The 24,777-nt window shown below is 56.4% G+C and overlaps 1 protein-coding gene across 3 annotated transcripts in view; it reads left to right on the top strand.

The window, feature by feature from the left end:
* CD82 (CD82 molecule) overlaps window positions 1–17,775 on the top strand; it is a 51,141-nt gene extending 33,366 nt beyond the window's left edge. The window contains exons 4-9 of one of the 3 annotated variants that reach the window (XM_007181109.2): window positions 3,529–3,653; window positions 3,807–3,881; window positions 12,781–12,882; window positions 15,613–15,822; window positions 16,127–16,210; window positions 16,527–17,762. In XM_007181109.2, the coding sequence (XP_007181171.1) occupies window positions 3,529–3,653; window positions 3,807–3,881; window positions 12,781–12,882; window positions 15,613–15,822; window positions 16,127–16,210; window positions 16,527–16,604 (674 nt within the window). In that variant the 3' untranslated portion in view covers window positions 16,605–17,762. Of the gene's footprint in view, window positions 1–3,528; window positions 3,654–3,806; window positions 3,882–12,780; window positions 12,883–15,612; window positions 15,823–16,126; window positions 16,211–16,526 lie in introns of all 3 variants that reach the window. The other 2 variants (XM_007181108.2, XM_007181110.3) reach the window with 2 other exon arrangements.
* Window positions 17,776–24,777: the final 7,002 nt, after the last annotated feature.

The following is a 24,777-nucleotide window of genomic DNA, read 5'->3' as shown; positions in this document are numbered from 1 at the left end:
CCCGCCCACTGCGTTTTTGCCCTCTGCACCCCGACTGGGGCTCCGGGGACCTCCTGCTGCTCCTCCCTGTTCGGGGCTGAGAATCTCAAGCTGGCCAAGCTTTAGAGGCCCCCTGGATGCACCCAAGTGCTTTTACAAATACCAAGGCCTCGCCCCACCCTAAGGGATCTGACTCCAGATCAGCACTGAGGTTTTTAAGAATCTTCCCAGGGGTTCCCCGGGCAGCCAGAGTTCCAAAACCCCAATCTGCTAGCCCGGTCACTATACCCTTGGGTAAACTGAGGCTCAGAGAAGGGGAGGAAAAAGACTTGCTAAGAGTCACACAGCAAGTGAGGGTCAGAACTGGGAACCCAGGGCCTATTGTGTGCCAGGCCTGCGTGACACGGCTCTTCCCTTACCAACTGAATCCTCTCCCTGAGTCCATGGGGCTGGGCATTACTAACCCCATTTTACAATGGAGGAAATGGAAGGGAAGGGGAGGAACTTGTCCAAGGGCACACACACAGCTAGAGGGTGAGGGAGCTGGGACGTGAACCAGGGGGCATGGCTCCTGAGCCCCCATCCCCTGTACCACAGGGCTCTGCAGCACGCCACGCATTCACACCGTAACGAGCGGAAGCAAGCACAGTGGTTAAGAGCACAAACCGTGGACCTGGGCAGCCACGGTTCCCATCCTGGCTCTGCTCTCTACTGGCTGTGTGATCCTGGGCAAGTTACTCCACCCTCTGTGTCTCCTCATCTGTGAAATGCAGACAGTAATAGACAGTATGGCATAAGGCTATCGTGAGAAATGAGGCGAGTTAATATGTGAAGAGAGTTTACAACAGTTTCTAGTAAGTAGTAAACCCTACATAAGTGATTGTTAAATTAGTTTATAATACCATCTGAACCTTAGGACATCTTTAAGAAGTAGGAATTAGTTTTATTTCACGGAGCCAAAAATAGAGGCCCAGAAAATGGCTTGCCCGGGGTCAGAGCCTGTTAGCAGCAAAGCTGGGATGAAGTGACACCCTCTTCTCGTGCTCTTCAGTCACTTTCAGTTTGGGCCACTTCCTCCCCACCTCGCTGGTACCTCCGAGGCCAGATAAAACCAGGAAGGTGCTGGTCTTGGTACACAGTGGGCGGGCTACCCCACTCCTTCCTAAGTCAGGTTGCTCAGATCAGGGCCAGCCTGAGACCCAGGAGGAGGCCAGGGACTGGTATTGATGAAATTTTCTGAGAAAAGAGAGACGCCACACCGCAGCTTGGCTGGCCTCCCAAGAGAAGGACCCGAGTGGGGGGTCTCAGCCTCCAGCCTTGCCCCTTGGGCCCCATCTGCGGCCTCTTGCCTGCTCTGGGCCTCTGGGCCCTTACAGACAGATCAGGGTGCAGATCCACCCTCATTGGGCCACGGCAGAAGTTCAGCAGGATGGTTTGGATAAAGGGCCTTTTTCAGGGCTAGCACACAGTGCATTTCCAGGCAGTGCCACTTGCTTTTTGGTGGGGGGAATATTCGCTGGGAGGGCTTGTTGGAACCCAAACCCAGGAAGTTTAAGAAAAGCAAATTTTGATGTCCTTCCCCTGCTGTTGTTGATGGCTGAGAGCCACGGCGGTAAAAACGAAGCCCCCTCACTCACCCCCTCGGGGCCTCTGTCCGGCTCCTGGGGGCTCCTGTGAGGACCTGAGCGGGGGCCTCCCTGCCCTGGTGCCTGAGAGTGGAGTGGTCTGGCCAGGGCTTTTCCTGAGCTCCAGAACATTCTGTCTGTGCCCAGGAAGTGGATGGAGCTGGATCACACTCTCCTACCCACCCACACTCCAACTTTGTCGTTATTCCTTAAGGGCCCTAACGCCCCCTCCGTGGTCGAGGTGGGGATCTCAGCCCCTCTGAGGTGCCCCAGGAAATGGTGGTCAGTCAGCCTATTGACGGGCAACTGTGGCAGCCCTGGCTGTGCCCGAGTCATCGGGGAAGCACATTCAACATGCAGATTCCAGACCGTCTCCTGGAAAGTCTGCCTGGCTCTGACAGACCCGGGAGTCTGCAACCCTGAGAGGTCCTCCTGATCTGCTGAGGCTCTCCGGGATGTTCTGCACCCTTCTGGAAACAACCCACGCCCTGAGAGTGCCGTGCCAGCCTCCCTGGAGTGCCTGGGCTGTCAGGGGAGAGAGCCCGCAGCGCCCTGCCTGCCGGGGGGCGTGTCCACCCTGGTCCTCCTAGCGTGTCACAGCCTCAGGGTAGAGGGGACCCCACACATCCCACACCGGGGAGCTGGAGAAGGACATGAGCTTCTCCCTGTGTGATCGATTGGGATTCTCGGGAAATGCTGGTCAAGTGCCCCGACGAAACTTCTGACCTCCACCTACCCGGGGGCTCTGTCATTGCCTTTAGGCCCCTGTCTCTCCGCCTCAGGCGTGTCGCCTGTCTCAGACTCCTCTCTCACTCACACTGATCCATTCTTTCTCACCTTCTTTTTATTTTTCAAACACGCCGCGCTTACTCCTTCCTCAGGCCTTTGCACCTGCTGTTCCCACTGCCAGGAATGCTTTTCCTCAGATCTTCACTCGGCTGACTTCTTCATTTTCATCTGAGCGATCATGTCACCTGCTCAGACCGGCCTTCCCCAACCACCCCGGCCCCTCCCTGCCCATGTCCTTGACCTCAGCCGGCTTCAGTAGCTTCCCGACCCTGCACACAACCAGAAGATCCACTCCTCACCCCACCAGCTTCATGGCGTGGGGCCCTCGGCGGGCTGACGGCTGTACCCCCAGCAGGCGGCACAGCGCCTGGCATACGGCGGGCCCCTGGTAAATCTTTGGGGGCTGAACACATGAATGAGTGTCACGCCTGTGTCAGTACACGTGCCCGGTGCTTCAGTGCAAAGAGTGTGGCGCTGGGGGGTTGCCTATCTCCAAATCCCAGCTCTGGCCCATGCTGGTGTGCCTCTCTCAGCCTCAGTTTTCTCATCTGTGAGATGGCCGTGCTGGTCCCTACCGGGTAGAGTTCTGGCAGAGGGGAGACGGCACATGTGAAGCCCCTGAGGCATAGGGAGTGGGCAAGGGAGGCCGGCATTTGGTCACGGACAAGGAGGAAGGCAGGCCCTCAGCGTCTGGGGCCTCAGCGGAGCCTGCCAGACTGTGGTTCGTTAATTCAACAGTTATTCATACAGCACTTTGCTGTGCCAGACACAGTTCTGGGGGCGGGGCTTCAGCAGGGACCAGAGTCCCTGCCTTCGTGCAGCTCACAGGCTTGCGGAGGCAGCAGACAATGAGCAAGATAGGCCAGTAGAACGAGAGTCTTTTCAATCCTGGTAAGTGCTAAGGAGGAAAACTAAAGCGGGGACGGGTGGGAGGTGGGGATAGGATAGATGGGGGGTGGGGCGCACATCTAGGGGAGGCGGCTTCCAAAGCTGGTGAAGGAGTACGCTTCCGGCTGCATGACTGACCCCGGTGCCCTGACCCCAAGGCAGGGATCTGGTAGCAGCCCTGCCCCGGTTTTGTACTTAATAAGGGCGAGATAGGCAGGCTGAATCGGATGCCCTTGTCCACCCGCAGAGACATCGTCCACCTCGCTCAAGGCGGGGGCCTATGTCTTCATCGGCGTGGGGGGCTTCACCATGCTCATGGGCTTCCTGGGCTGCATTGGTGCTGTCAATGAGGTCCGCTGCCTGCTGGGGATGGTGAGTATGGTCCTCCACCACCGCCCACCCAGCCTGCCTCATCCCGCCCAGAGGGGCCTGAGTATTGCCCCAGCCCAGCCTGGGTGAGGGCGTCTGAGGCGCATAGGACCTGGTGGGAGCCCCCAGCTGACTGTGCCTGCTCTGTGTTCCCAGTACTTTGCCTTCCTCCTCCTGATCCTCATCGCCCAGGTGACTGCTGGGGTCTTATTCTACTTCAACATGGGCAAGGTAAGCACCCCCTCGTCCCCATCCCCCGACCTGGGCTGGACCAGCCACACGGGGTGGGGGGCAGGGTTGGCCTGGGGATGGGGGCTGGACAAGAGGCCTCTTAGTTGTCACAGAGAAACCCATAGGTGGGGAATTTCCTGGCGGTGCAGTGGTTAGGACTCCACACTTTCACGGCCAAGGGTGCGGGTTCAATCCCTGGTCAGGGAACTGGGACCCCGCAAGCCATGCGTTGCAGCCGAAAAAAAAAAAAAACCGGAAACCCATAGGTGCCAGGTCAGCCTCCCAGGCCTCCAGCTCCCTGTGGTCACATGGCAGAATATTAGAGGAGAGGACAGTACAGGTCGGTGGAGTCGCTGCTGGGCCCAAATCTTGGCTCGATCCCACCACTTTCTAGCTGTGTGGCCGTGGGCAAGCTACTTTCCTCTCTGTGCCTGTTTCATCTTCTGTAAACTGGGGACATTAATAAATTTAACTCTTGGGGTTTCTGTGATGATTCAGTGAGATGATCTTTATCTCAGCAAAACACTTAGCACAGTTCTCGGCACCTCATCCACAGATGAGGCCCAGGGAGGAGACCGTCAATGAAAACATTATTCCCGTGTCAGAGGGAAGACACTCAGCGTTGAGGAGTAAAAAATCAGACATACTGGGGCTTCAACTCTAAGGACGTTTGTTGTTGACTTAACCAGAAGTCAGGTTTGGAAGCTCAGAGGCCCTGGTTCTGGCTGTCTATACAGCATCCTTATTGCGAGGGCTTTCCTTCATCTTGCCACTCACCTCATGGCCACGAGATGGCTGCCACAGCACCAGGTACAACATCTGTGCTGCTGTGGCCTGAAGAAAGGGAGTGGGGTAGTGCCAGCCATGGCCACCCCTTTTATCAGAAAAGCAAGCCTCCCAACAGTCTCCCCCAGTCTGGGTTATTAAGACACCCCTAGCTTCAAGGGAGGCTGAGAAAGTGAGTATCCAGCCTTCAGGCTCTAAAGACAGAGACATAAGAGAGAAGGGAGCTGGCGATGGCTATTGGGCCTGCCAGTCGACTGTGGCTGTCACAGTTATCATTGTGGAGCACCTACTCCGTGCACATGGTATTTTCTAGAAGCTTTACGCACATTGTCTCGTCCTCCCAGCAGCTCTGCCGTGTAAGTGTTATGTTGACGGGCAGAGAAGCAGCTGCCCGGAGAGATGAATAACAACGACAGCATCAGTAGTAGTGACGATAACCCCTCATCCCTAATCCCCGTTCGGCACACACCAGATACTGGGCGCAGTGTTAGCCCCTTTACGTTCCTTCTTTCCCTGAGCCTCACCTCCTCATCCTGCAGGTGAGGGGTGAGGGCACACGGTGGTCAGTGGCCCGGCCAGGTGAGAGCCCAGGCTCCCTGAGGCCAGTCGGAGTTCACCCATGGCTCAGCTGAGGCTGGGACCCTGCCTTCCTCCAGGGCTACAGTTCTTGTCTACTGACTGGGCTGGCAGAGCCAGCGGCCAGGTGATCTCCTACATTTTACCACTTGAAGGTCAAGTTGCCACAGATCTCTCTTGGAAGGAAGCTGAGAAAACGTTACAGCAACATCAACAACTAATACTTAAAAGAATTTAGAACAAGCCTGGCACTAAACGCTTTGCGTATACTGCATTTAATTATTCGTTCCTCACAGCAAGCCTTTGAGGTCACGGGTATGAATACCCTCATTTTCAGATGTGGAAGCTGAGGCACAGAGAGGTTAAGTCACTGGGCCAAAGGTCACACAGCTAGTAAGTGGCAAAGCCAGGATTTGAACCCTGGCAGCCTGGCTTCTGGGTTCATGCTGGTGAAATTTTCATTGTAGTGGTTCCTACCTGAATCTGCTTTACTTATTTATAATCCACCCAGCCTGTTTCCCAGGAGAATTGGAGCTGCCTTCCAACATAGGCGTAGAGCAACTAAAATCAGTCTGAGAAAGATCAGAATGCACACTGAGACAGAAGAAGGCCATTGTTCCTGAAGCTAGGGGACAACATACTCACAGCAGCTGAGAGCTAACTTGAACACTGAGCTTCCTGGCAGCCAAGGCAAAAGGGGAAATAGCAGTTTAGTAGGTGAAAGGAAGTTCGCTTGGTGCCAGACAGAAAGCCAGTGTTTAGGGAAGGGAAACTACTTTTCCAGTCCAAGGACTATGGGATTAGGTCTTCATTTCCACCCTGTGGCACCTGGGGCTTCTCTGGGACCCAGTCAGTGGTACATTACAAAGAGAGTGGTTAAGAAGTGGGCCCCAGTGAGCGGGTTCCTGTGACTCAGAAGCTGGTCAACATGGCAGTGGTGTCAGGCAGTCCACCTTTTCACCCCTGTGTTTCCCCATCTCACAGTAATAAAGACGGTGCCCATCTATGAGCACCAACCGTGTCCCAGGAGCTGAGCTAGTCACTTGATGCATGTTTTAGTTTTGAGAGCATTTTCAAGTTTAAGAAACTGAGCCCCAGAGAAACAGTGACTTGGGGCCATGGTCACACGCAGCTCAGATGCGTCAGAGCAGAGGTTTCCACCTCCATCCCTCTGACCCAAGGCCCGTGCCTTCTTCTACTCTATGCTCCTCCCCTCGAGCTGGTATAATCTGCCTGGCTGCTGACAGAGAGCCATGCCTTAGAGGCGCCCCCCGGCCCCAGAGCAGGGCTTGTTTGGAGAATCAACTCTCCTGACTCCAGTCCGGGCTGTGTCTGTCGTGGTACCTCACCGTCTCCTCCTCTGCTTCCCCGCAACCCCCAGGCTCCACACCTCACACCTCCCGCCCCCAGTCCCAGCTGGCCTCACCTTGGCCCACCTCCTTTTCTGGAAAGCAGGGGGAAATTTCCTGGCTTTGCTGGGGAAGTTCTGGCGCCACTCGATTGCCCGAGTTGGAATGAATGATTTATTTTTTCTTTCCTCGCGCATTGTAAATCCCAGTGGAAGACTAAACATGCCCTGGTGGTGTTTATTCCTGCAGATGAGGCCCAGTTGGGGAGGTGGGACTTGTGTGAGCCTAAAGGAAAAAGGCTTTCTGGAAGGCGATGGGTCCAATCTTCCTTCTCTCTCCAGGCCTCCTGGGCGGGTGGGAGGGACTGAGCCTCTGGGCTCTCCCTGAAGTGGTCTCCAGGGCGACCATCTGTCCTTCCTCCCAGCAGCCACTGTTCCCAGGGCAGCAACAGGGGAGGCTGGGTGCCTTGGGCAAAGCACAGGCCTTCCAAGCCGTGGGTTCTGCGTCTGTCAATGGAGGAGAATAGGCCTGGCTGGCCCCCACCCCTGCCAGGGTTGCAGGGAACCCAGACTGCAAGGCTTGTAGAAAATATAGAGTGGTGGCCCAGCGCCTGGACCCCAGAACCAAACTGCCCATGGCTGGAGCCCTGCTCTGACACCCTCGGCAAGTTACTCAGCCTCTCTGTGCCTCAGTTTCCTCCTTTGTCAAATGGCAGTAATCCTACAGGTCTGCTCTCACTTATCTGCGAGTCCAAAGTCCAAAAAACAGTTTGAAAAACAAAAATACCACTTGCAACTCATTTGGTGGCAAAATGGAACCTGAATGGAAATGAGCTTATTGATGGCCATGGTTTACCCCCTTTATGTGCCCCTTGGGAAATATGAATGGGAGAGATTGTGGGGGTGTGACACATAGCTCCCAGCCCTTCCTAAAATCTGAACGTTTCTCAGTGCCAGAGCCCACCGGCCCCAAAGGCCACCTGATAGCGTGGTGGCAAGGATGGAGAGCATTGACAGATGGGAAGGGCATAGTGTCCGCCTGGTGCAGAGCAGATGTTTGCTGGCATCGTTGCAAGAGTTTATTATTACTGTCACCATTACTAACTTCGCTAATGCCTAGTAAGGGCCCAGTAAATGGCAGCTGTTTCTGTTGTCACCAGTATTAATGTTCGTATTAACAAGGGCTGTGGGAACCAGGATTTAGGTGTGGAGTTAAGATTCCTCTGGCTGTTTCCTCATCTGATCATTATCTAGCCCCCGTTTAGTGGGAAAAGGACAGGTCTGGGATTCAGGGCCCTGTGTTCTTGGTTGGGGGGGGGGAGCTCTGCCGCTATTTGCTGTGTGACCTTGGACATGTTACCCAGCCTCTCTGAGCCTCAGGTGACCTCTTGGGCCATTCCCAGCTCTGACACTCTGAGATTCTGACTTGTTCTCTCCAGGCAGTGAAGGGTGGGAGGTCAGTGAGGAAGGAGGTGAACTTGTAACTGTTTCCCAGGATGTGCTGGGAGCTGGGTTTGGTGACGCAGGCTGCACCGCTGACCTGCACGTGTGAGACCGCTGAGGCTCTGAAAGGTTATATCAGGGGCTTGTGCAGAAGGTCTGAGGGCTGAGAGCGTGGAGGGAAGGGGCTCGCAGAGTCTGGGTGGGAGCCGGGGGTTGGGGGTGGTGACCTTGGCTGGGCCGGACTGCTGTGTGCTCCCCAGAGAGGGTGGCCAGCCAGGAGAACTGTGATTCCCTCCCTCCTCCTTCCCTCTCCCACCTAAGAAGCCCAAAGTAGCCAAATAGCCATGCGCATAGGACTGAGCGCACAGGTGGTAAAATGTGTTCCTTGAGGACAGCGCCGCTCTGTGAGACATCTGAGATGTCTGTTTCCCTGCGATGGAAACTTCCTGATCCACTAGCGTGGGTTTCTACTGCCATAGGGAGACAGCTGGAGCCAGGACAGGGGGAGGCGATGGTGATCTTTCTCTTCCCTTTTGGGAAGGGGGAAGAAGGAGTCCAGGCTGTCCTTCTGGAAAGGAACGTGGAGAGCAATGGGCAGAGACTCTCAAGCACCTGCGCGCCTGGCTCCCACACCTGACTCAGGCCCCACCCTCAGGGAGCCTATGGCGGCGGGGCAGGGAGCACACGACGTGGTCCTCCTGCTGAAATCTGGGGTAGCTGGTTATGTAGATTGCAGCCGGACTCTCAGAAAAGACTTGGATGGTCACTAAAAGTAAACATGCCACCCCCTCCACATTCACCAGGGCAAAGGGTCCTCATTTCTTGCCAGGATCCCAGGATGAAGCCTCAAAGCATTGGCAACACCTTCTGTGGGAAACCGGGGAGGGGACAGGAAGGTGTGGGTCCCTTACATTGCACGGGGCCACCTCATTGTAAGAGGCAATTTGACACATTAGAGCATGGAGAGAGGGCTGAACACCATCCCAAAGAGCCATCACAGGAGCCTGGAGACTTACCTTGGGGAGGAGGGGTAAAGGGAGACGTGGTTGAGTCTCAAATATCTGAATGATGTTTGTCCTGGGAGAGAACAATTTGATTTGTTTTCTGTGGTCCCAGCTGGGACTTGGGAGGGAAAGGGAGGATAAAAACTAATGGGTAGAAGTCATTTAGGCTCAACTTAAAATGAATTGCTTGTATCAAGAGCCTCCCCAACCTGCAATGTGCTATTTTGTGTGGTACTGAGTTCCCCATCACAGGGAGCATTTAAGCAGAGCCTGGAAAAGTATGGGGAGGACTCTTACATTTGGATGATATGTTGGACTCAAAGGTGTCTTCTAATTCTACCTCTCTGAGAAAAGTCACGCTACAAGGTGACATAAAATCACAGCATGGGGTTGCGGGGGGAGAGAGTCATGCCAGAGGATGACAGAATCTCAGGCCAGGTGGAGATGGTGAGTGGCTTGCTATGATTAGAATCTCAGGGTTCCAGAGCTGCATATGGCAGGTTATGGTCGTATCTCGTCTGCTTGCCGGCTGTCTAATCTTGGGAAGTTGTTCTCACTGTCTGAGCCTTGGTTTTCTCTTCTGGGAAGTGGGGAGGATGGTATTGGGCAGGACCAGGACTGGCTTCCTGGGTGTGTACCCTGAGCAGCCACACGGTGTCCCACACTTAGAAAGGTCCCGTGCTTGGTTTGATGTCTTGAAATTCGTAATCACCTTGAAATAAGGAGTCCTGCAGTTTCATTTTGCACTGGGCTGTAAATTATGCGGCCATTCCTGGGCAAGACTCTTTATTACATGTGAAAGTAACCCAGATCTGGCCAGATCTGGCTGCAGGCTCAGCTGGATCCAGGTTTCTAAAGGCTGCCACCAAGACTGTCCCTCTCCATCCTCGGCCCTGCTCTCCTCCGTTGGCTCCCTCCTCAGGTCAGCTATCCCCAGTGGCTCTTGGGGTGGCCACCAACAGCTCAGGTCCTCATCCCACCAGATTAGCAGAAATAGAGGGCCCATGTGTGTGACCTCGGGTCACATGCCCATCCCTGGACCGCTTGCTGTGGTCAGGGTGTGGAAGGCACTAAGTGGCAGCCTGGGTCTTTGCCCATGGCAGCAAGGGGGCAGGGCTTCCCAGCCACATGGAGGGATTGAGGGGTGCTTACTGCTAAGCAAGGGAACTGCTGTTTCAAGAAGGGAGAGTAGCTGTGGGGCAGGCAGAAACCACAGAGAGGCCGCCGCAGGGCTGAAGTGAGATGGTGAGTGCCTTCTCACTCTCCCTCCCTGCTCCTTCTTGTTTCAGGAATGGCCTGGTTGCCAGGGTAACTTCCCTGGGCTCCTGACACCGCCTCTTGGGCATTTGCTTCAGCTCCAAGCTGAACCAGCCCCTGCAGCCGTGGTCCCCATCGTGGCCCAGTTGTGTCTCTCAGCCCCATTCTGGGCTGGAGGATGGATGTGGTGTTTCCATGGAAACCACCCAGCCTCAGTGGAAACCACCCAGCTTCCATGACCTTCTCATTTCTGGGGCCTGAAACAGGGAAGTCTGTGCTGCTGTGGCAACCATGCCGGGTATAAATAGAGCCCAGGTCGGTGGGGGAGGGTGGGCGGGAGGATGTGGGGAGATGGCTGTCTATGCACATGCCTCTGGGGACCCCCTCCTTTCCACGCCTCAGGGATCATCTGCTCACCGGGGAGTGGAGGTGGAGCAGAGACAGTCGGGGCAAAAAGACTGAGATTCTGCAGGCAGACAGCCCCCGCTGTGTGACATGGGCAAACCACTGAGCTTCTCTGGGCCCTCCTTAAAACTGCTCTGACCTGCTGCAAGGTACGGCCATGTGGTTTAAATGCCGATAGAGCTTAATGGGTAAAAACTTGAGTTCCGGAATCAGACAAGCCTGGGTCCAAACCCCAGCTCTTCACATGTTGGCTGTGAGTCCTTGGGCAAGTTAATTAACCTCTCTGGGCCTCGTTTTCTGCATCTCCATAATGAGGGAACGAGGTCAGTACCTAGGCCATAGGTCTGCTCAGAGGATTCAAGTGAAATACTGCATTAAAAGTCCTTAGCATGGTGCTGGTAATAGTAAGCATTTGATCAAAGTTAGCTGCTACTGCTGTTGTGATTAGTTACTGACAGGCAAGCTTTGCAAATTGTAGAGCTCCGTGTGAGTGATATCAAAGAAGTATTGATGCTTCGCTAAGAGTTTTATGGAAAGGGAGAGGGGCAGAGAGCAGTTCCAGAGGGTGGGGCTGCCTGGGGGTGGGGTTGGTCTCGCAGGGTTGGTGAAGGGAGTGGGGGCGGGGAGCCAGGCCCGCAGCTCGAAGGTCGGTCTGGAGGATGTGGGTTCTCTGAGCGCTGCATTCGTGAGGAGCTGGTGGAAGCCCCGTTCACGGGCTTCTGAGCCAGGCTCTGAAGGCCCCCGCCTGGAGGCACCCGTCCCATCTCCCCAATTCCTCTTTCTCAGCAGCAGAGGACCAGGTGCGGGGCTGTCCCCTCGGTGCCCCTACCCCTCTCGGGCACCTCGCCCCGGGGTTCTGCAGGGACAGCAGGTGACCACGACCAGCCTATCCCTGCTGGGGCGCCTGGGGAGGCCCCTGGGCAAAGTCGGCAGGTGGGGCCCAGCCTCTGGGCCGAGGGAAGCGTGTCCGCAGCTCTTAGGCTGGTTTCAGTTTTGCCTCCCTTGCACAGCTGACTTGTTCCTGAAAAGCTGCTGTGGTGAGATCCTCTATTCAGAGCCCCAGTAAGAGGCCTTGGGGGCCGAAGCCCTTTGATCCCTGCACCCCTCGCCTGCCTTCACTGTACATGACTGTTTTCTCTGTGGGGTTAGTGGAAAGCAGGTGCTTCTCTCTTCCTCCATGGGGTCCCTGGAGTCCCAGCACAGGTGAACTTTGTGGGGCCCTGGTACGGGGCAGGTGGCGGGGTTACGCACGCGTTCCTTATCCGTGCTCGCCACACACTTAACTCTGGCCAGTCTGGGTCAGACCCAGTCCCTGCCCCCACAGAGCTGATGTTCCAGTGGGGGAGAGAGACCATAAATCCTGGAAACAGAGGAGCAGGTAATGACGAGACTATGAAGAAAAATATATCACGCTTCCCCTTGTAGGATAAGGAGGGTCTTGGAGGAGCTAGAGAAGGGCTGACATTTTCTGGGTGGTCCAGGAAGGCCTTTCTGAGGAGGTGCCATTTGAGTAGAGCTCTAAAGAAAGTGGAAGAGTGAGCTACATTCATATCTGGGAAAGAGCATCCTAGGCGGAGGGGACAGCAAGTGCAAAGGCCCTGAGGCAGGAGTATGCCTCGCACAAAGACAGCAAGACCTGTGTAACTGAAATAGAGGGAGGACGAGCAGAGGAAACGAGGTCTGGGGAGAGCAGGGCCAGATGGTGTAGGGCCTTGTGGGCTGTTGAGAAGACGGTGGTGTTTCTCCAGAGCGTGGTGAGAGGCCCCTGGATGGGTTTTAGCAGTGACGTGGACAGATTCCCATCTAAAGGGTCATGTGCTGCTGAGTGCTGAGGAGACGGTCAGGTGGGAGTGGTTGACCCTGACCACACTGGGCTTAGCATGGTGACCGGGGGAGGAGGTACCCAGGAAGTACCAGGAAAGTGGAAATTGGTTGGAATGGGTGACGAAACGCTTTTGAGCTGTGAGCGTGTCCCCAGTGTTTGGGGGGAGTGGGGGAGAGGCAGCTTAAGCACTTGTGACCAGAGCTGGGGTGCGGGTTTCAGGGAATCTGACCTCGGTCCTCACTCTCCCCTCTGCAGCTGAAGCAGGAGATGGGCGGCATCGTGACCAAGCTCATCCAGAACTACACGGATGGTCACGAGGACAGCCTTCAGGAGGCTTGGGACTACGTGCAAGCTCAGGTGAGGGGACATGGCAGACTGGCCTCTGTGCGTCTGTGTGTCTGTGGCTGGTCGTCTGTGGGCCTGGGTGTGCCTGACAGACAGAAGATGTTAGCGGTTTGAGTGTCAGTGTGTATCTGTTGGGGGCAGGGCTCCTGAGCAGCCCCGCTTCCTGCCACCCCCAGCAGTTCCTCGCCCAGGGGCCCCGGGCCCTGGAGGCTGCTCCAGGGCTCACAGTACTCCCCACGTGGCCAGAAGCAGGGGTCGCCCTCGACCCTCTCCTCTCAAGCCGGACTGGGGCGTGCTGGCAGCTCCCCCTGGAGGTTAAGAAGCTGGGTGCCAGAGCTGAGATGCTGACGCAGGTCTGAGTGGAGGCTGCCTTTGGGGAGGAGCCGTGGGAACCTTCAGGGGTGAAAAGAATGTTCTATTCAAATCTTGATCCAGGTGGTGGTTGTGCCAATATGGGTGGAAAAGTTCATCAAGCTGAATTTGTACACTTTGGTGTGTGTGTGTATTACACCTCAATTAAAGCGAAAGAGAGAGACTGACTGACTGATTGACTGACTGACTGACTGACTGACTGGGTTCCCAGCCTGCCTCGATGATGAACCAATCAGCACACACACAAAGCGCCCTCAGTGATAGGATCCCGGCTGCCCCCCTTTGGTGGTCCCAGATGTTGTGTGCCCTTGGCCAGGAGCCGCCCTCTCCAGGCTGCAGCCTCCCCCTCTGTCACAAGAGGGCCCTGCACACAACGATCACTTAGGACCTGCCGGCACTGCCTGCCGGCTGCCTTTGGGGAGGCCTGTGGGATGTGAGGGGCGGGGACAGGACAGCACCAGAAAGCCTGACACCAGGAGAGCGTGGAGACTAGAGATGGGTCTCTGTCCCGGCAACATGGGCATGTCCATCATCTGAGCTGTGAAGAAGGGAGGGTGACACTTTCTGGCCTGCGTGCTTCACAGAGTTTTGGTGACACAGGGGGCCTGTGTCATCTGGAGGGCTCCAGGCGCACAGGAAGACTTTTTTCATGCCACCTTTGGTTTGATCCGCAGTGGCTGAGACCCTTTGCTAAGATTAGAGGGAGCGGGATGTCCCAGGATGAACAGGTGTCACCCTTCAAGGAGCCTGGGGGCAGAGGCAGGTCCCCGGGGAGGTGATGAGCACCCCGTCATGGGAGGCGGTGGACTGACTTGGGGATTCCTGCAGTACGCAGGGCCTCTAGGTGATTTGATGTCTGTCAGATGCTGCTTGGGATGGTGGTAAGAAAACAGACGGTGAGTCAGGCTCCCAGGGCTGAAATACAAAACTCAGCTACTTCCTGGCCAGGCCTTCTCTGAGCCTCAGTTTCCTCATGTATAAAATGGGACTGTTGACCCATGCTCACGTGAGATGAGCTTATAAAGCCCGAGGCACTTATCATGTGGCATGTGGGTGGTGATGTTTAATCATCAGGCACAACCACTGGGGCACCGGGGGCGTCAGTGCGGGGGGTCCTGGCGAGCGGGGCTCTGCCTGGTACAGACGAAGGACCAAGGGGAGCTGCCTCATTTGGATCGGGTGTGGGAGGGCCTGTGGGTGCCCCTCAGAGGATTGAGATGCCAGCCTTTCTTGCTGGAGAGGAGGCAGCCAGGAACCTGCAACATAAAAAATAAATCCTAGACTAGAAACTGTCTGGAGCCGGAGAACGCCTGAGCGTGCCTGGCACGCCCCCTGCTGGCCACCGGGCTGCTGGTCAGGGACTTCCCAGCTGAGATAGGAAGGAAGCAGGTGGGGAAGTGACCTCGTGCTGGGCAAGGTGGCACACAGCTCTCCCATGCTAGCCCTTCAGCCTCCCGGGGGCCCTAGCAGAGTGGCTGTCATCACCCCATTCTCCAGTGAGGAAACCGGGGCTCAGAGAAGTGCAGCGGCTTGCCTGTGCACAGGGCAGGGCCAGAAATTGAAAGGGCCCTCCCCCAACTCTGCTCTGCCTTCCTGGGCATTTCCCGGCACAGGCTTAGTCCCTGAGGTCCCAGTCCTGTCGGGAATTCAAGCCCACATGTGATCTGAAGCCTCTCGGGGTCCTCTTCATGAGCCCCATGGAGCCCAGAAAGGCTTTCTGAGCATTTTCTCCTCTAAAAAGGCAGATGTACTGTGTCTCCCCTTTCACTCTGGCAACCAGGAGGCTCAGAGCCAAACCTCAGCTCCAGCATGTTCTCAGAGCCTAAAAGTGGAACTGGCCTTACCTGGGCAATTACTATGCTCTCCAACCTGGGCTGGATGCCTTGCCTGCCTCGTCTCATTTAGTCCTTATAACAGACAGAGTTAGGAACCTTTGTTCCCTCCATTTTGCAGATGGGGAAGTTGAGGTCAGCACTTTGATCAGAGTTGAGTAGCTGGTAGGTGGCAGAAATGAGATTTGAACCCGGTAGCCTGACTCCAGCCCCCAAACTCTTAGCCGTATGCCATCTGCCCTCCTCACGTCCCGTATACCCTGACCATCTTCTTTCAACTTGACCATCCCTCCTGCTCTGCTTTATATTTTTGCTGATTTTGTTTCCTACTGTTTTCATAGTTTATGGTATATCCTGAGAGCCCCTTTAAATTCCTTGTGGCTCACAAATGCCAAAGTGAAACCTAAACTATAATCCTGGTGGTTTGGCTGAGACGGGGGTTGGGGGGAGCTAGAAGGGGTAGATCTGAGCTCCTGTCCGGGGAGACCCCAGTTGAGTGGGCGATGGGCTTGAACAGCCTGTCCCCTTCTCTGCCCAGGTGCAGTGCTGCGGCTGGGTCAGCTTCTACAACTGGACAGAAAATGCCGAGCTCATGAGTCGCATCAACATCACCTACCCCTGTTCCTGCGAGAACAAGAGCAAGGAGGACAACAACAGCCTTTTGCCACAGACGGGCTTCTGCGAGGCCCCCGTTGGCAATGGGACCCAGAGCAGCAACAACCCCGATGACTGGCCTGTGTACAAGGAGGTGCGTGCATGGCCTTCGGGTAGGGCTGGGCTCGGGGCGCAGTGGGTTCAGACCCTCAGTCCCCCCGGCTCGCCGGGGCTGTTGCTCCATCGACCTTTCTTCACTGAGCTGTACCTGCCTTTGATTCATTTGTTTGCTTGTCATTTGCACCTTCATCTATGTTTTCATCAATGTATCCATTCAAGGAACACCCAGACCCCTCTCCGCCGGCCCTCCAGGCTGGGGGTGGCCCCTCTTGGTGATTCTGAGTGATGGGGTGAAGCGGCCCATCGTGGGGTGACGTGGCTGTGTTGTCCACTTGTAGGGCTGCATGGAGAAGGTGCAGGCCTGGCTGCAGGAGAACCTGGGCATCATCCTTGGCGTGTGTGTGGGCATTGCTGTCATCGAGGTCTGGGTCCCATCCCCTCCAACCCTCCCCATGCTGCCCTCCCAGATCGTCCCTGCTCCGCAGACGCCCGGTGCGGGGAGGGGCGGGTTGAGGCTCATCAGCTTCTAGAGGCCCTGCGGCTAGCCTGGCCTGACCACGGCCCCTCGCCGGCCCCTCTGCCGCCTGAACCACAGGCTGGTCCCGAGGCTCTAGTTGAGGATCAGCTTCATCCAGGTCAAGTCCCGTGTGTTGACCTGGACAGCGGGATGCTGCTCTGGGGCCTCTGGGGACCTGGGCAGCCCTGCCTGACTCTGACTCTCGCCCTCTCCCTCGACAGCTCCTGGGGATGCTCCTCTCCATATTCTTGTGCCGGCACGTCCATTCCGAAGACTACAGCAAGGTCCCCAAGTACTGAAGCGGCCGCTGTCCCCACCTCCCTGCCTGTCCCCCAACCTCAGGGCTCCTAGGGGTCTCCCTGTCTCCGCCTCCAGGCCTGCCTCCCACCTCACTGCCAAGACCCCTTGTCCGTCCTGTGCTGGCTGGAAGTGGGGGGCGTCCTGGGGCCTGGACCCCTCTCCTTGGCTTCTCTGCCGCCAGCCTTAAGCCCCAGCTCTTCTGTGGCCCCTCCACTCACTGTCCGCCAGGGTTGTCTCAGCAACTCGGAGAAAACGCGCCCGGCACGGGTGGGCTGGGCTTCTACCTGCCTCGGGGGCCGTGTACATTGTACCGGAGAAAGTGTATTAAAAACTTGGGGGTGGGGTGGATAAGGCACCCTGGGCTGTCAGGTGACTGCCCACTGCGTGGGTCAACTTTGTTTCCACTGCGATGCTTCTGTCCTCGCTTTTCACAGTTTCGTTGAGGTAGCGGGAGAGGGGGGCTTTAGCTGACATGAGGAGCAGCACCCCTTCCCCAGCCTGGGCCAGCCCCACCCAGGCAGCTCGGATCAGTCTGGGCCGTGCTGTGCGAGCAGTGCCTAGGTGAGCTGGGCTGGAGCGGGGCTGCCTGGGCCAGAGGGTCTGGACTGGCCCTGGGCCGCTTAGGGAATCAGAGGGGTGAACCCTCCGGGTGTGGCGCAGAGCTGGCCCTGCATTCTCCAGGACCCTGAGCTGTCCAGGGAAGCTAGAGGATGCTTTTTCCTGTCCTCTGTCCCCCGGGGAATGGGTGGGTAAGGCTGTGCCTTGTAGGGGAGTGGGGAGGGGCCCTGTGTACAGTTCTGTAAAACAGAGATGACTGATTATTAAAGAGGATTTGTAACAATCCAGCCTGCCATGGTGGGGATGCTGCCTCCCTGGGTTGGGGGAGGACCAAAGGGCAGAGGTCATGTTAACAGAGTGGCTGGGTCTGCAGGAGAGAGTTGTGGGCGCCTCACGGCTGTCTCCAGGGCCGGGGGCCCTTTTGGGGCATCTCTGGTCCCCTGTTCAAGCTGGGACCATGAGAAGTGTGACGCCTGGCTCTTGTCCATTTGCCTGGCTGCCGGCGTGGCTGGGGTTTGATTTGTGTGTTCAAACAGGTGTAGATGGTACTCCTAGGTTCCGGCCTCCGAGACCAGGGTACAGGTGCCCCTGGGCTGGCCGCGGGGGTGGATCAGTGAAGCCACAGAATAAACTCCGCCTCTTTCTAGAGCATCTGTTTTTCACAAAGGAAGGAAACATTTTCATATTAAAGAAACGTGATGGAGTAAGATGTGCAGAATTCAGGAGGTTTTTAAAGATGCAAGATGAGACTTTAAAGGAAGCTCTTAATTGTGCACAGGGATGAGCCCCAGCACACCCCCTGCCCAGCATCACGAAGCCCAGAGGAGGTGTTCAGATGCTCTGCCATCACGGCGGCTTTAGGACATATGATGGAGGAAGTTCCCTGGGGTGGGGAGGGGGGGTGTGGTGGGTAAGGAAGGCTGGCAGAACGGCCAGTCTAAGGTGGCACTTGCTCTGCCGTCTCCGACTTCTTCGGGGCCCTGGAGGCAGAGGAAGGGGCCGGTGGGGGACTTGCCTCCCTGAAATGGGGCGAGAAGCGTGGTGGAGGTGTTTCAGCGGAACCCACCAGGTGGCGCTGCTGCCCCAGCCTTGGAGCTGGTGGAACCCAGAGTTGTTGCCAGGTCACTCCAGGTGCCTCACCAGCTCCAGGCCTGTGGGTCTCTCAGTTGGGTGGGTTGGTGAAAGTGCAGATTCCAGGGCTCAGCAGATCTGGGCTGGGGAGAAGGAAACTGCATCTTTAGCAGCCCTCCAAGGTAATTCCTGAACCAAGTTGCTCTAGTTTCTCAGGCTCTGAAAAGATGTAGCTACAGATGCTCCCCAAAGAGAGATGGGCTGGAGGGTGGACCTGGGAAAGATAGCCCTTGTCTATACAGGAAGAAGGGAGGGAGTACACCTCAGAGACAATCTAATCCTTGATCTGAACGCAGTTAACTTCTTGCAAGAGGCTTTCTGTGGCTAAAATCCAGGGCAAACCCACTTTCGGGCCTGTGGGAGGTGCCGGGCACAGCCCTGGGCTGAAAAAACCTTAAACTCCAAGGGGCTGTTCACCGCAGTCAGGGACTCTCCCTAGAGCTCTTACCAAGCTCAGAGGGCTGAGGGCTCTGAGTGAAGCTGTTCCAGCTTATTTTATTTATAATCTGCCTCATTCCACAAAGGAAGTACATCTAATAAAATATAAAAACTTAGAGAAAAATAAATTTATGAGGAAGTATAGACTTGGGTGAAATAAACACAAGTTTATTTGATTTGCCCAACCTGTTGATGGCAAACGCACAGTGAGGGGCTGCAGGAGGTGGGCGCTGAGGAGTCCGGGGCCCTGTACGCAGTGGCGGGAGAGTCTAGGTGGCCAGACGGCAGTGCTTCCCTGCCCTTCAGTGATGCCTGTGGATGGGGCCCCTAGTGGGACACCTGGAAAAGTAGGTGTGAGGGTGTTGGGTGTTGCAGACAGGGGTCTCAGCCCGGGCGCTTTCTCAGGATCCATCAGGACCCAGGAGTTGGGGACGACACCAGGGTGGGGCTAGCAATCAGATGAGCACAAGGAAACCTCGGGCCCCTTTCTTCCCCATGCACAACTCTCCTCCACCCTCCTCGTCCTGGGTGGAAGAATGGGGGAGCCAGGATGGTCCAGGAAGCCCAGAGCCCCTTCCCCAAAGAGCCACAGCAGATGTTAGCTGGCTGAGAACACAGCGTGCAATCTGGGTGGGTCAGGCCCCGATGCCTGGGGCTCTGGGGCCGAGGCAGGGAGTCTCAAGAAGGTGCGGGGTCAAGGGAGACCTGAGCTAACTCCTGTCCCGGCCACCTGCTGACCTCCGACCTAAATGGGACCTTGGCTACCTCCCTCTCGAGTGGGTGAAGGGGAGGGATGGAGGAGTATAGAAGGTTCTACCTGGCCTCTCCTCACGGGCCCTGTGCCACAGAGAGTAGGAGTGGGTTCAAAACTGTGCTCGAAAATATTTTAGAGAAGACAGAGAAGATGTCATAAGTGATTAGGGAGTGGGCTAAATCCCGAAGCCAGCTTCCTCTGGCATGCCCACCTCCTGAGGCACGTGCTGGCCTGGCAGCTGGAAAGTGCCAGAACCAGGCCTGGAACGGCATGGAGCGGACTCTAAGGACCTCCTCCTGCCTCCACAGCCTCCCTCTGCCCCAAATTTCCTGGCATGACCCCAGGGTTGTGTTGTGAAACCTGGTCACCATCGCCCTGACCCTGCTGGCCGCTCACTCCTACCTCCTGGGAGGACCGAGTTTCTCCACCCGCTTCTGCCCCAGGCCCGTGAAATTCCACAGGGAGGTGCTGTGGACCGGCTTCTCTAATTCCCAGCTGGCCCCGAGAGCCGGTCATGTGTCCACAGCGGCCTAGGGCTTCCAGCCTCTGAACTCCCTCCCTGGCGGCTGGGCCAGCTGAGCTGCTGCCAGGCCTTCTGTGGGGCGGGGCCACCCCCGGGCCGCTGTCTCTCCCACCAAGGTCCAGGCCAGGGCACATGCCGTTCTGAGGACTGGCCAAGGGTCCCACGGTGCCTGGCTGCTGAGCCCCTGGGGCCAGGCAGGAGGCCTAGGTGGGCGCCAGCTTGCTCTCTGGGTTTTGGGGGAGCCAATGGCAGTGCCCAGGAAGTGTCCAGGAGGCTGGAGCTGTGTGGCAGGGACACTGACCAATGGGAATGGAAGCCCGACTTGAGCTGGAATAGGGTTCTTCTGTGTGGATTGGTGGGCGGTGCAGGGCCACCTAAGGGCTGGCCCGGGGGATTGTCATCCACCAGTAGAGAACTATTTCAGTGTTTTAATAACTGGCATGGCTGTATGGGTGAGTACTGCTGGACGTTACCCCGTGTGCGTGTGCACACACACACACACACACCACACACACAGGGGCCCTGAAACCCCCTGAGCTCAGTCCATTCCCGGCTGGGAAGACTCCCAGCTCTTCTCTGCTCAGACTAAGCTGTGGGTGGCCAGCCAGTGGTAGGCAGGAAAGGCCAAATGTCTGCCAGCCTGGAACATTCCAGGACAGGCAGAGCAACCCACCGCCGACCCCAATCTTGCCTGTTTCAGGGCAGAGCCTCCTCCAGGCCCTGCCCTGGGGTCTTCCAGGTGAGCAAGTCCCCCAGGCCAAGGAGCAGTGAAGGGGGTCACCGTGACACTGGAGTGGCCAGCAACCAGCCCTTCTTGTGGGCCAGGACTGCCACCACCTCCTTCCCCTGCAGAGGGACAGAGACCTAAGTTACCACACTGCCTCACGGAAAATATCTCGCTGCTCCCTGGGGTCTTTGGAGCCTGTGGGCTAAGGCTCATTCATTCATTCATTTATTCATGCCATGAATACTTAATGGCCACCTGCTATGTGCCAGGCACTGTTCTAGGCTCTTGAGAACACGGCTGTGAAGACACCTACATGGCACTTGTGTTCTGGTGAATGTAGGGAGTCTTGTACACTCACCTGCACACACCTACATGTGCATGCACACAACCGCCAGCTGCTGACAGCACGGTCCCTGCTGAGTGTTGCTTGGGACCCCTGGGGCCCATCCAAGGCCTCTGGCATCCTGTGGAAGGAAGTAGAATAATGAACAGCGAGTGGAACAAACAGGAAAGGGGGTGGAAGGCTCATCACTCAGCCCTCTCCGCTCCAGTCACACTTCACAGGAGTCAGCCATTCCCCTGGCAGCCCCCTTTCCAGCCGAAACCAAATAAAAGCAAAACACCTCCTGGTCTTGGGGGGTGATGGGCCCAGTGATTTCACCTCTCTTAGTCTCATCTGTGAAATGGGGACTCTAATTCCTAACTCCCAGGGTTATCGTGGGAATCAAATGATGTAAGGTACATAATGAGCTACTTCCCGTGCCGCCTATTCCCATGACTGTCCTTGGCCTCAGTGGGATTCCTCATCCCCTTGGGGTGGGCCTCCTTGGACCGGAACGGGCAGGTTGCAGCCTCCAGCCCAGGAACTGCTGGTTGGTCCAAGAGGTGCTGCCAGCAGGAAGGAATCTGTGTCCAGACCCCTGCCCGGTGGGGCGGAGCCTCCCAGCTTCTGGGGAAGGTGCAGCGGGTAGGAGGGGCCGCTAGAGGGCAGCAAGCTATGAGCGCCCCCCACCCCAGCTGCCCCCTCTGAAGTCACTTCCCCAGCACCTGCCTTCTGGGCTGGGGGAACGTCAGGCCCAGAGCCAAGCTCCCTGCTCGCTCACTAACGTTACCTCGGATGCCTCAAGCAGCGCCCTCTGGGAACAAGAGTGGGCTTCCTGCAGGATGCTGGGGGTGTAGGGGCATCGGCAGGAACAGCTGCAAGTACAGAGGGGCTGGCGCGAGGGAAGGATGCAAGGTGGGGGCTGGTGAGGCCCCAGCAGCCTCCGGGGTTTGGGGGGAGTGGGGGCGGGAAGGGGCTGATGGCAGCTGACAGTAGTGGAGTGGTCGGGCCTCTGCCCTGCATCACACACCTGGGTGAGCCCACTCTGGGGCTTCCAGGGGGACAGCGACCCTCTTGGTGATGGTCCCTGGGGGACTCAGGGTCTTGGGGGCCCGGAGGTGTCCCTGTCCTGGGGTCTGCTAGGATGAGAGGACAGGGCCAGGCTCACCCAGGGAGCCGCAGAGAGGAGGTCGGGAGGGCGAGGGTGAGAAGGATGCTGTGAACAGGACCCCGGCCGGCGGCGGAGCTGGGAATAAGAGCTGGGCCAACTCTGCAGGGCAAGGCATGACTTGACGGGGCAGGCGGGGAGGCAAGAGGAGAGAGGGCGGGCAGCCAGCAGGTGTGCGGACCAGGCGCATCTCCCTGGCACCTGCTTCCTTCCCCGTCAACATCACCGTCACAGCAGCCGCCAGGTACTCAGTGTCAACCTTTGCCCTTCACACCCCAGCACAGTAGACACTCCCTATGGTTGTGGAAACTGAGACGTGGAAAATCTAAGTTGCTTGCTGCAGGGCTGCCCCACTGCACGAACCCAGGAGGAGTCATTCACATTGTAGTCTAAATAAATGGCTCCCCCTGGAGGTGGCAGTGGACAACCAGTACCACTGCATGTGACCACCTCGTGTCCACGGTCACACGGTAAGCGGAGGAGCTGGGATTGGCCCCCAGGCCTGTGGCTCTGTGTTCATGGCTCTTTCTACTAGGCCTCAAGGCCAATGGGAATAAAGACCCCTGGTTCAGAAAAGGAGTAGAGGAGGTAAGCCTTCTGTGAGGAGGCTCAATGCAATTAAATCCAACTTTTCATCCATCCATCTGTGCAATAACTATTGGGCACCCACTATGTGCTAGGCTCTGTGGAAGGAATCGGGGTTCGCCATCATCCCTGACATGGTGGAGCTTACAGTCTAGGGTGGGGCACAGGCCATAAACACAAACATAAACTGGAAAATGTGCCCCCTATCGGGGACATATGACCAAGACACTGTCTCTGCCTGCCAGTAAATGCACAGAGGATGGAAGAAGCCTGTCCCCAGACTGCCCATCTGACCCGACGTCCTCATTGCCTGGAGCACTGCAGGGCTGCCGCTCTACCAGGAGGCTGGCCGACCCGAGAGGATGCACAGGAACCAATCAAAATGTGAATGCAAATGAGAACCAGGTACCCCCTACCCTCAAGGGGAACTGACATGCCCTCCTGTCCTGGCAACGTGGGCAGGAGGAGCTATCTGTAGCTTACGATGGTCTAAAACACCTCGTCAGAGATAAGTTTAATGAGTTTATTTAGCAGACAGCTGGGGCTGCCCTGTGGGGAGGGACAGAGGACACATGCATGTCCAGGTGTGCTGTGTATATTTCCTTCCCCTGAGGACTGAGGGGACAGGGACTCCATGGAGTTTCCATGGGGGATGCAGGTCATCAGGTTCCCATGACTCCATGAATGGGATGCACGTGGCTGGCCCTGTGCAGAGCCTGGGCTCCACCTCCTAAGGGTGCAGGCATTTGAAGGTGGCAATCTGGCTCTGACCGGGGCTGGGGCATGGAGCAGTGGAGCCATCTGAGAAAGCACCAGACTTTGCTGCTGGTGTCACAGAGCAGAGCAGGTAGCTGAGGTGGGGTCACTGCGCTGCGAATCAAGAGACCTGGTTCCTGTCCCAGAGGTCCCCTCATAGGCTGCACTGTGTGGTCAGTTGTTTCCAGAAATGGTCACGCTCTCCCCCTTCTTGTGTCAATGCCCTTTGCACTATGACCATGCAGCTAGCTCCCCCCCTGCCCTGCCCCCGAATCTTGACTGGCCTTGAGAATTGCTATGGTGAATGGGATGTTGGGGAAGGGACAGCAGGCCAGATCTGAACCCAAGCCTCAAGAAGTTTTGTACACTGCCACTCTCTCTCTCTCAAAACCCTGCCACTGCCCAGTGAAGAAGCCCAGGTTGGCCTGCTGGAGGATGAGAAGCATCCTCTCAGTCACCTCATAACCCCAGCTGGTAGCCAGCATCCCCTTGGAAGCAGAGCTGCCCAGCTCACCTCTGGCCAGCCACAGACGCAAGAGGAGAGCCAAAGAATCACCCAGCTGAGCCCACCTAAATTGTTAACGTGCTAAACAGAATCATGAGCTAACTAAATGGTGGTTGTTTTAGGCCCCTAAATTTGGGGGTAGTTATTACACGGCAATAGCTAACTGATACAGTGATGAGCTTAGGTAATAATAATGATGGCTACCATTTGTTGAGCCTACTGTACGCCAGGCCCAGTACCAAGCTCTCGACATAGATCACCTCATTTAATCCTCCTAGCAACTCTGAGCATTGGTATTCAGATCTTTGCTTTACAGACAAGAAAACTGAGACTCGGTGAAGACATGGGCCTCATCCAAGCCTGCCTGAACGGCCGGTGGCAGAAGCAAGATTGGAACCTAAAGTCTGTTTTCATGGACTCAGTTCTGAATCTCCTTCCTAGACGAACCTCAGTGTCAGAGCAAGCCAGTAGCCCTTGAGACCATAATGTATTCTGCACACAGGAGCTGACGTCATTAAGAATGTCTTCAGCCTTCCATTCCCCCAGAATTATGCCATGTCTCACTCTGCTCCTTTCTCACCCCAGCCACTACCTCTAATTCCCATGTGTTTTAGAAAGACAAAGGCACAGATGTTGGGGTCATTTATTTCTTTTTTATTCAACCTCCTATTTAATCAGAAAATATTTATTGAGGGTCTGTCATGT

The sequence above is a fragment of the Balaenoptera acutorostrata genome, chromosome 9, assembly GCF_949987535.1.
Source record: "Balaenoptera acutorostrata chromosome 9, mBalAcu1.1, whole genome shotgun sequence".
In the NCBI taxonomy this organism is placed as follows: domain Eukaryota; kingdom Metazoa; phylum Chordata; class Mammalia; order Artiodactyla; family Balaenopteridae; genus Balaenoptera; species Balaenoptera acutorostrata.
The sequence above is the reverse complement of the archived record's forward strand: the minus strand, read 5'-3'. Positions and strand labels throughout refer to the sequence as shown.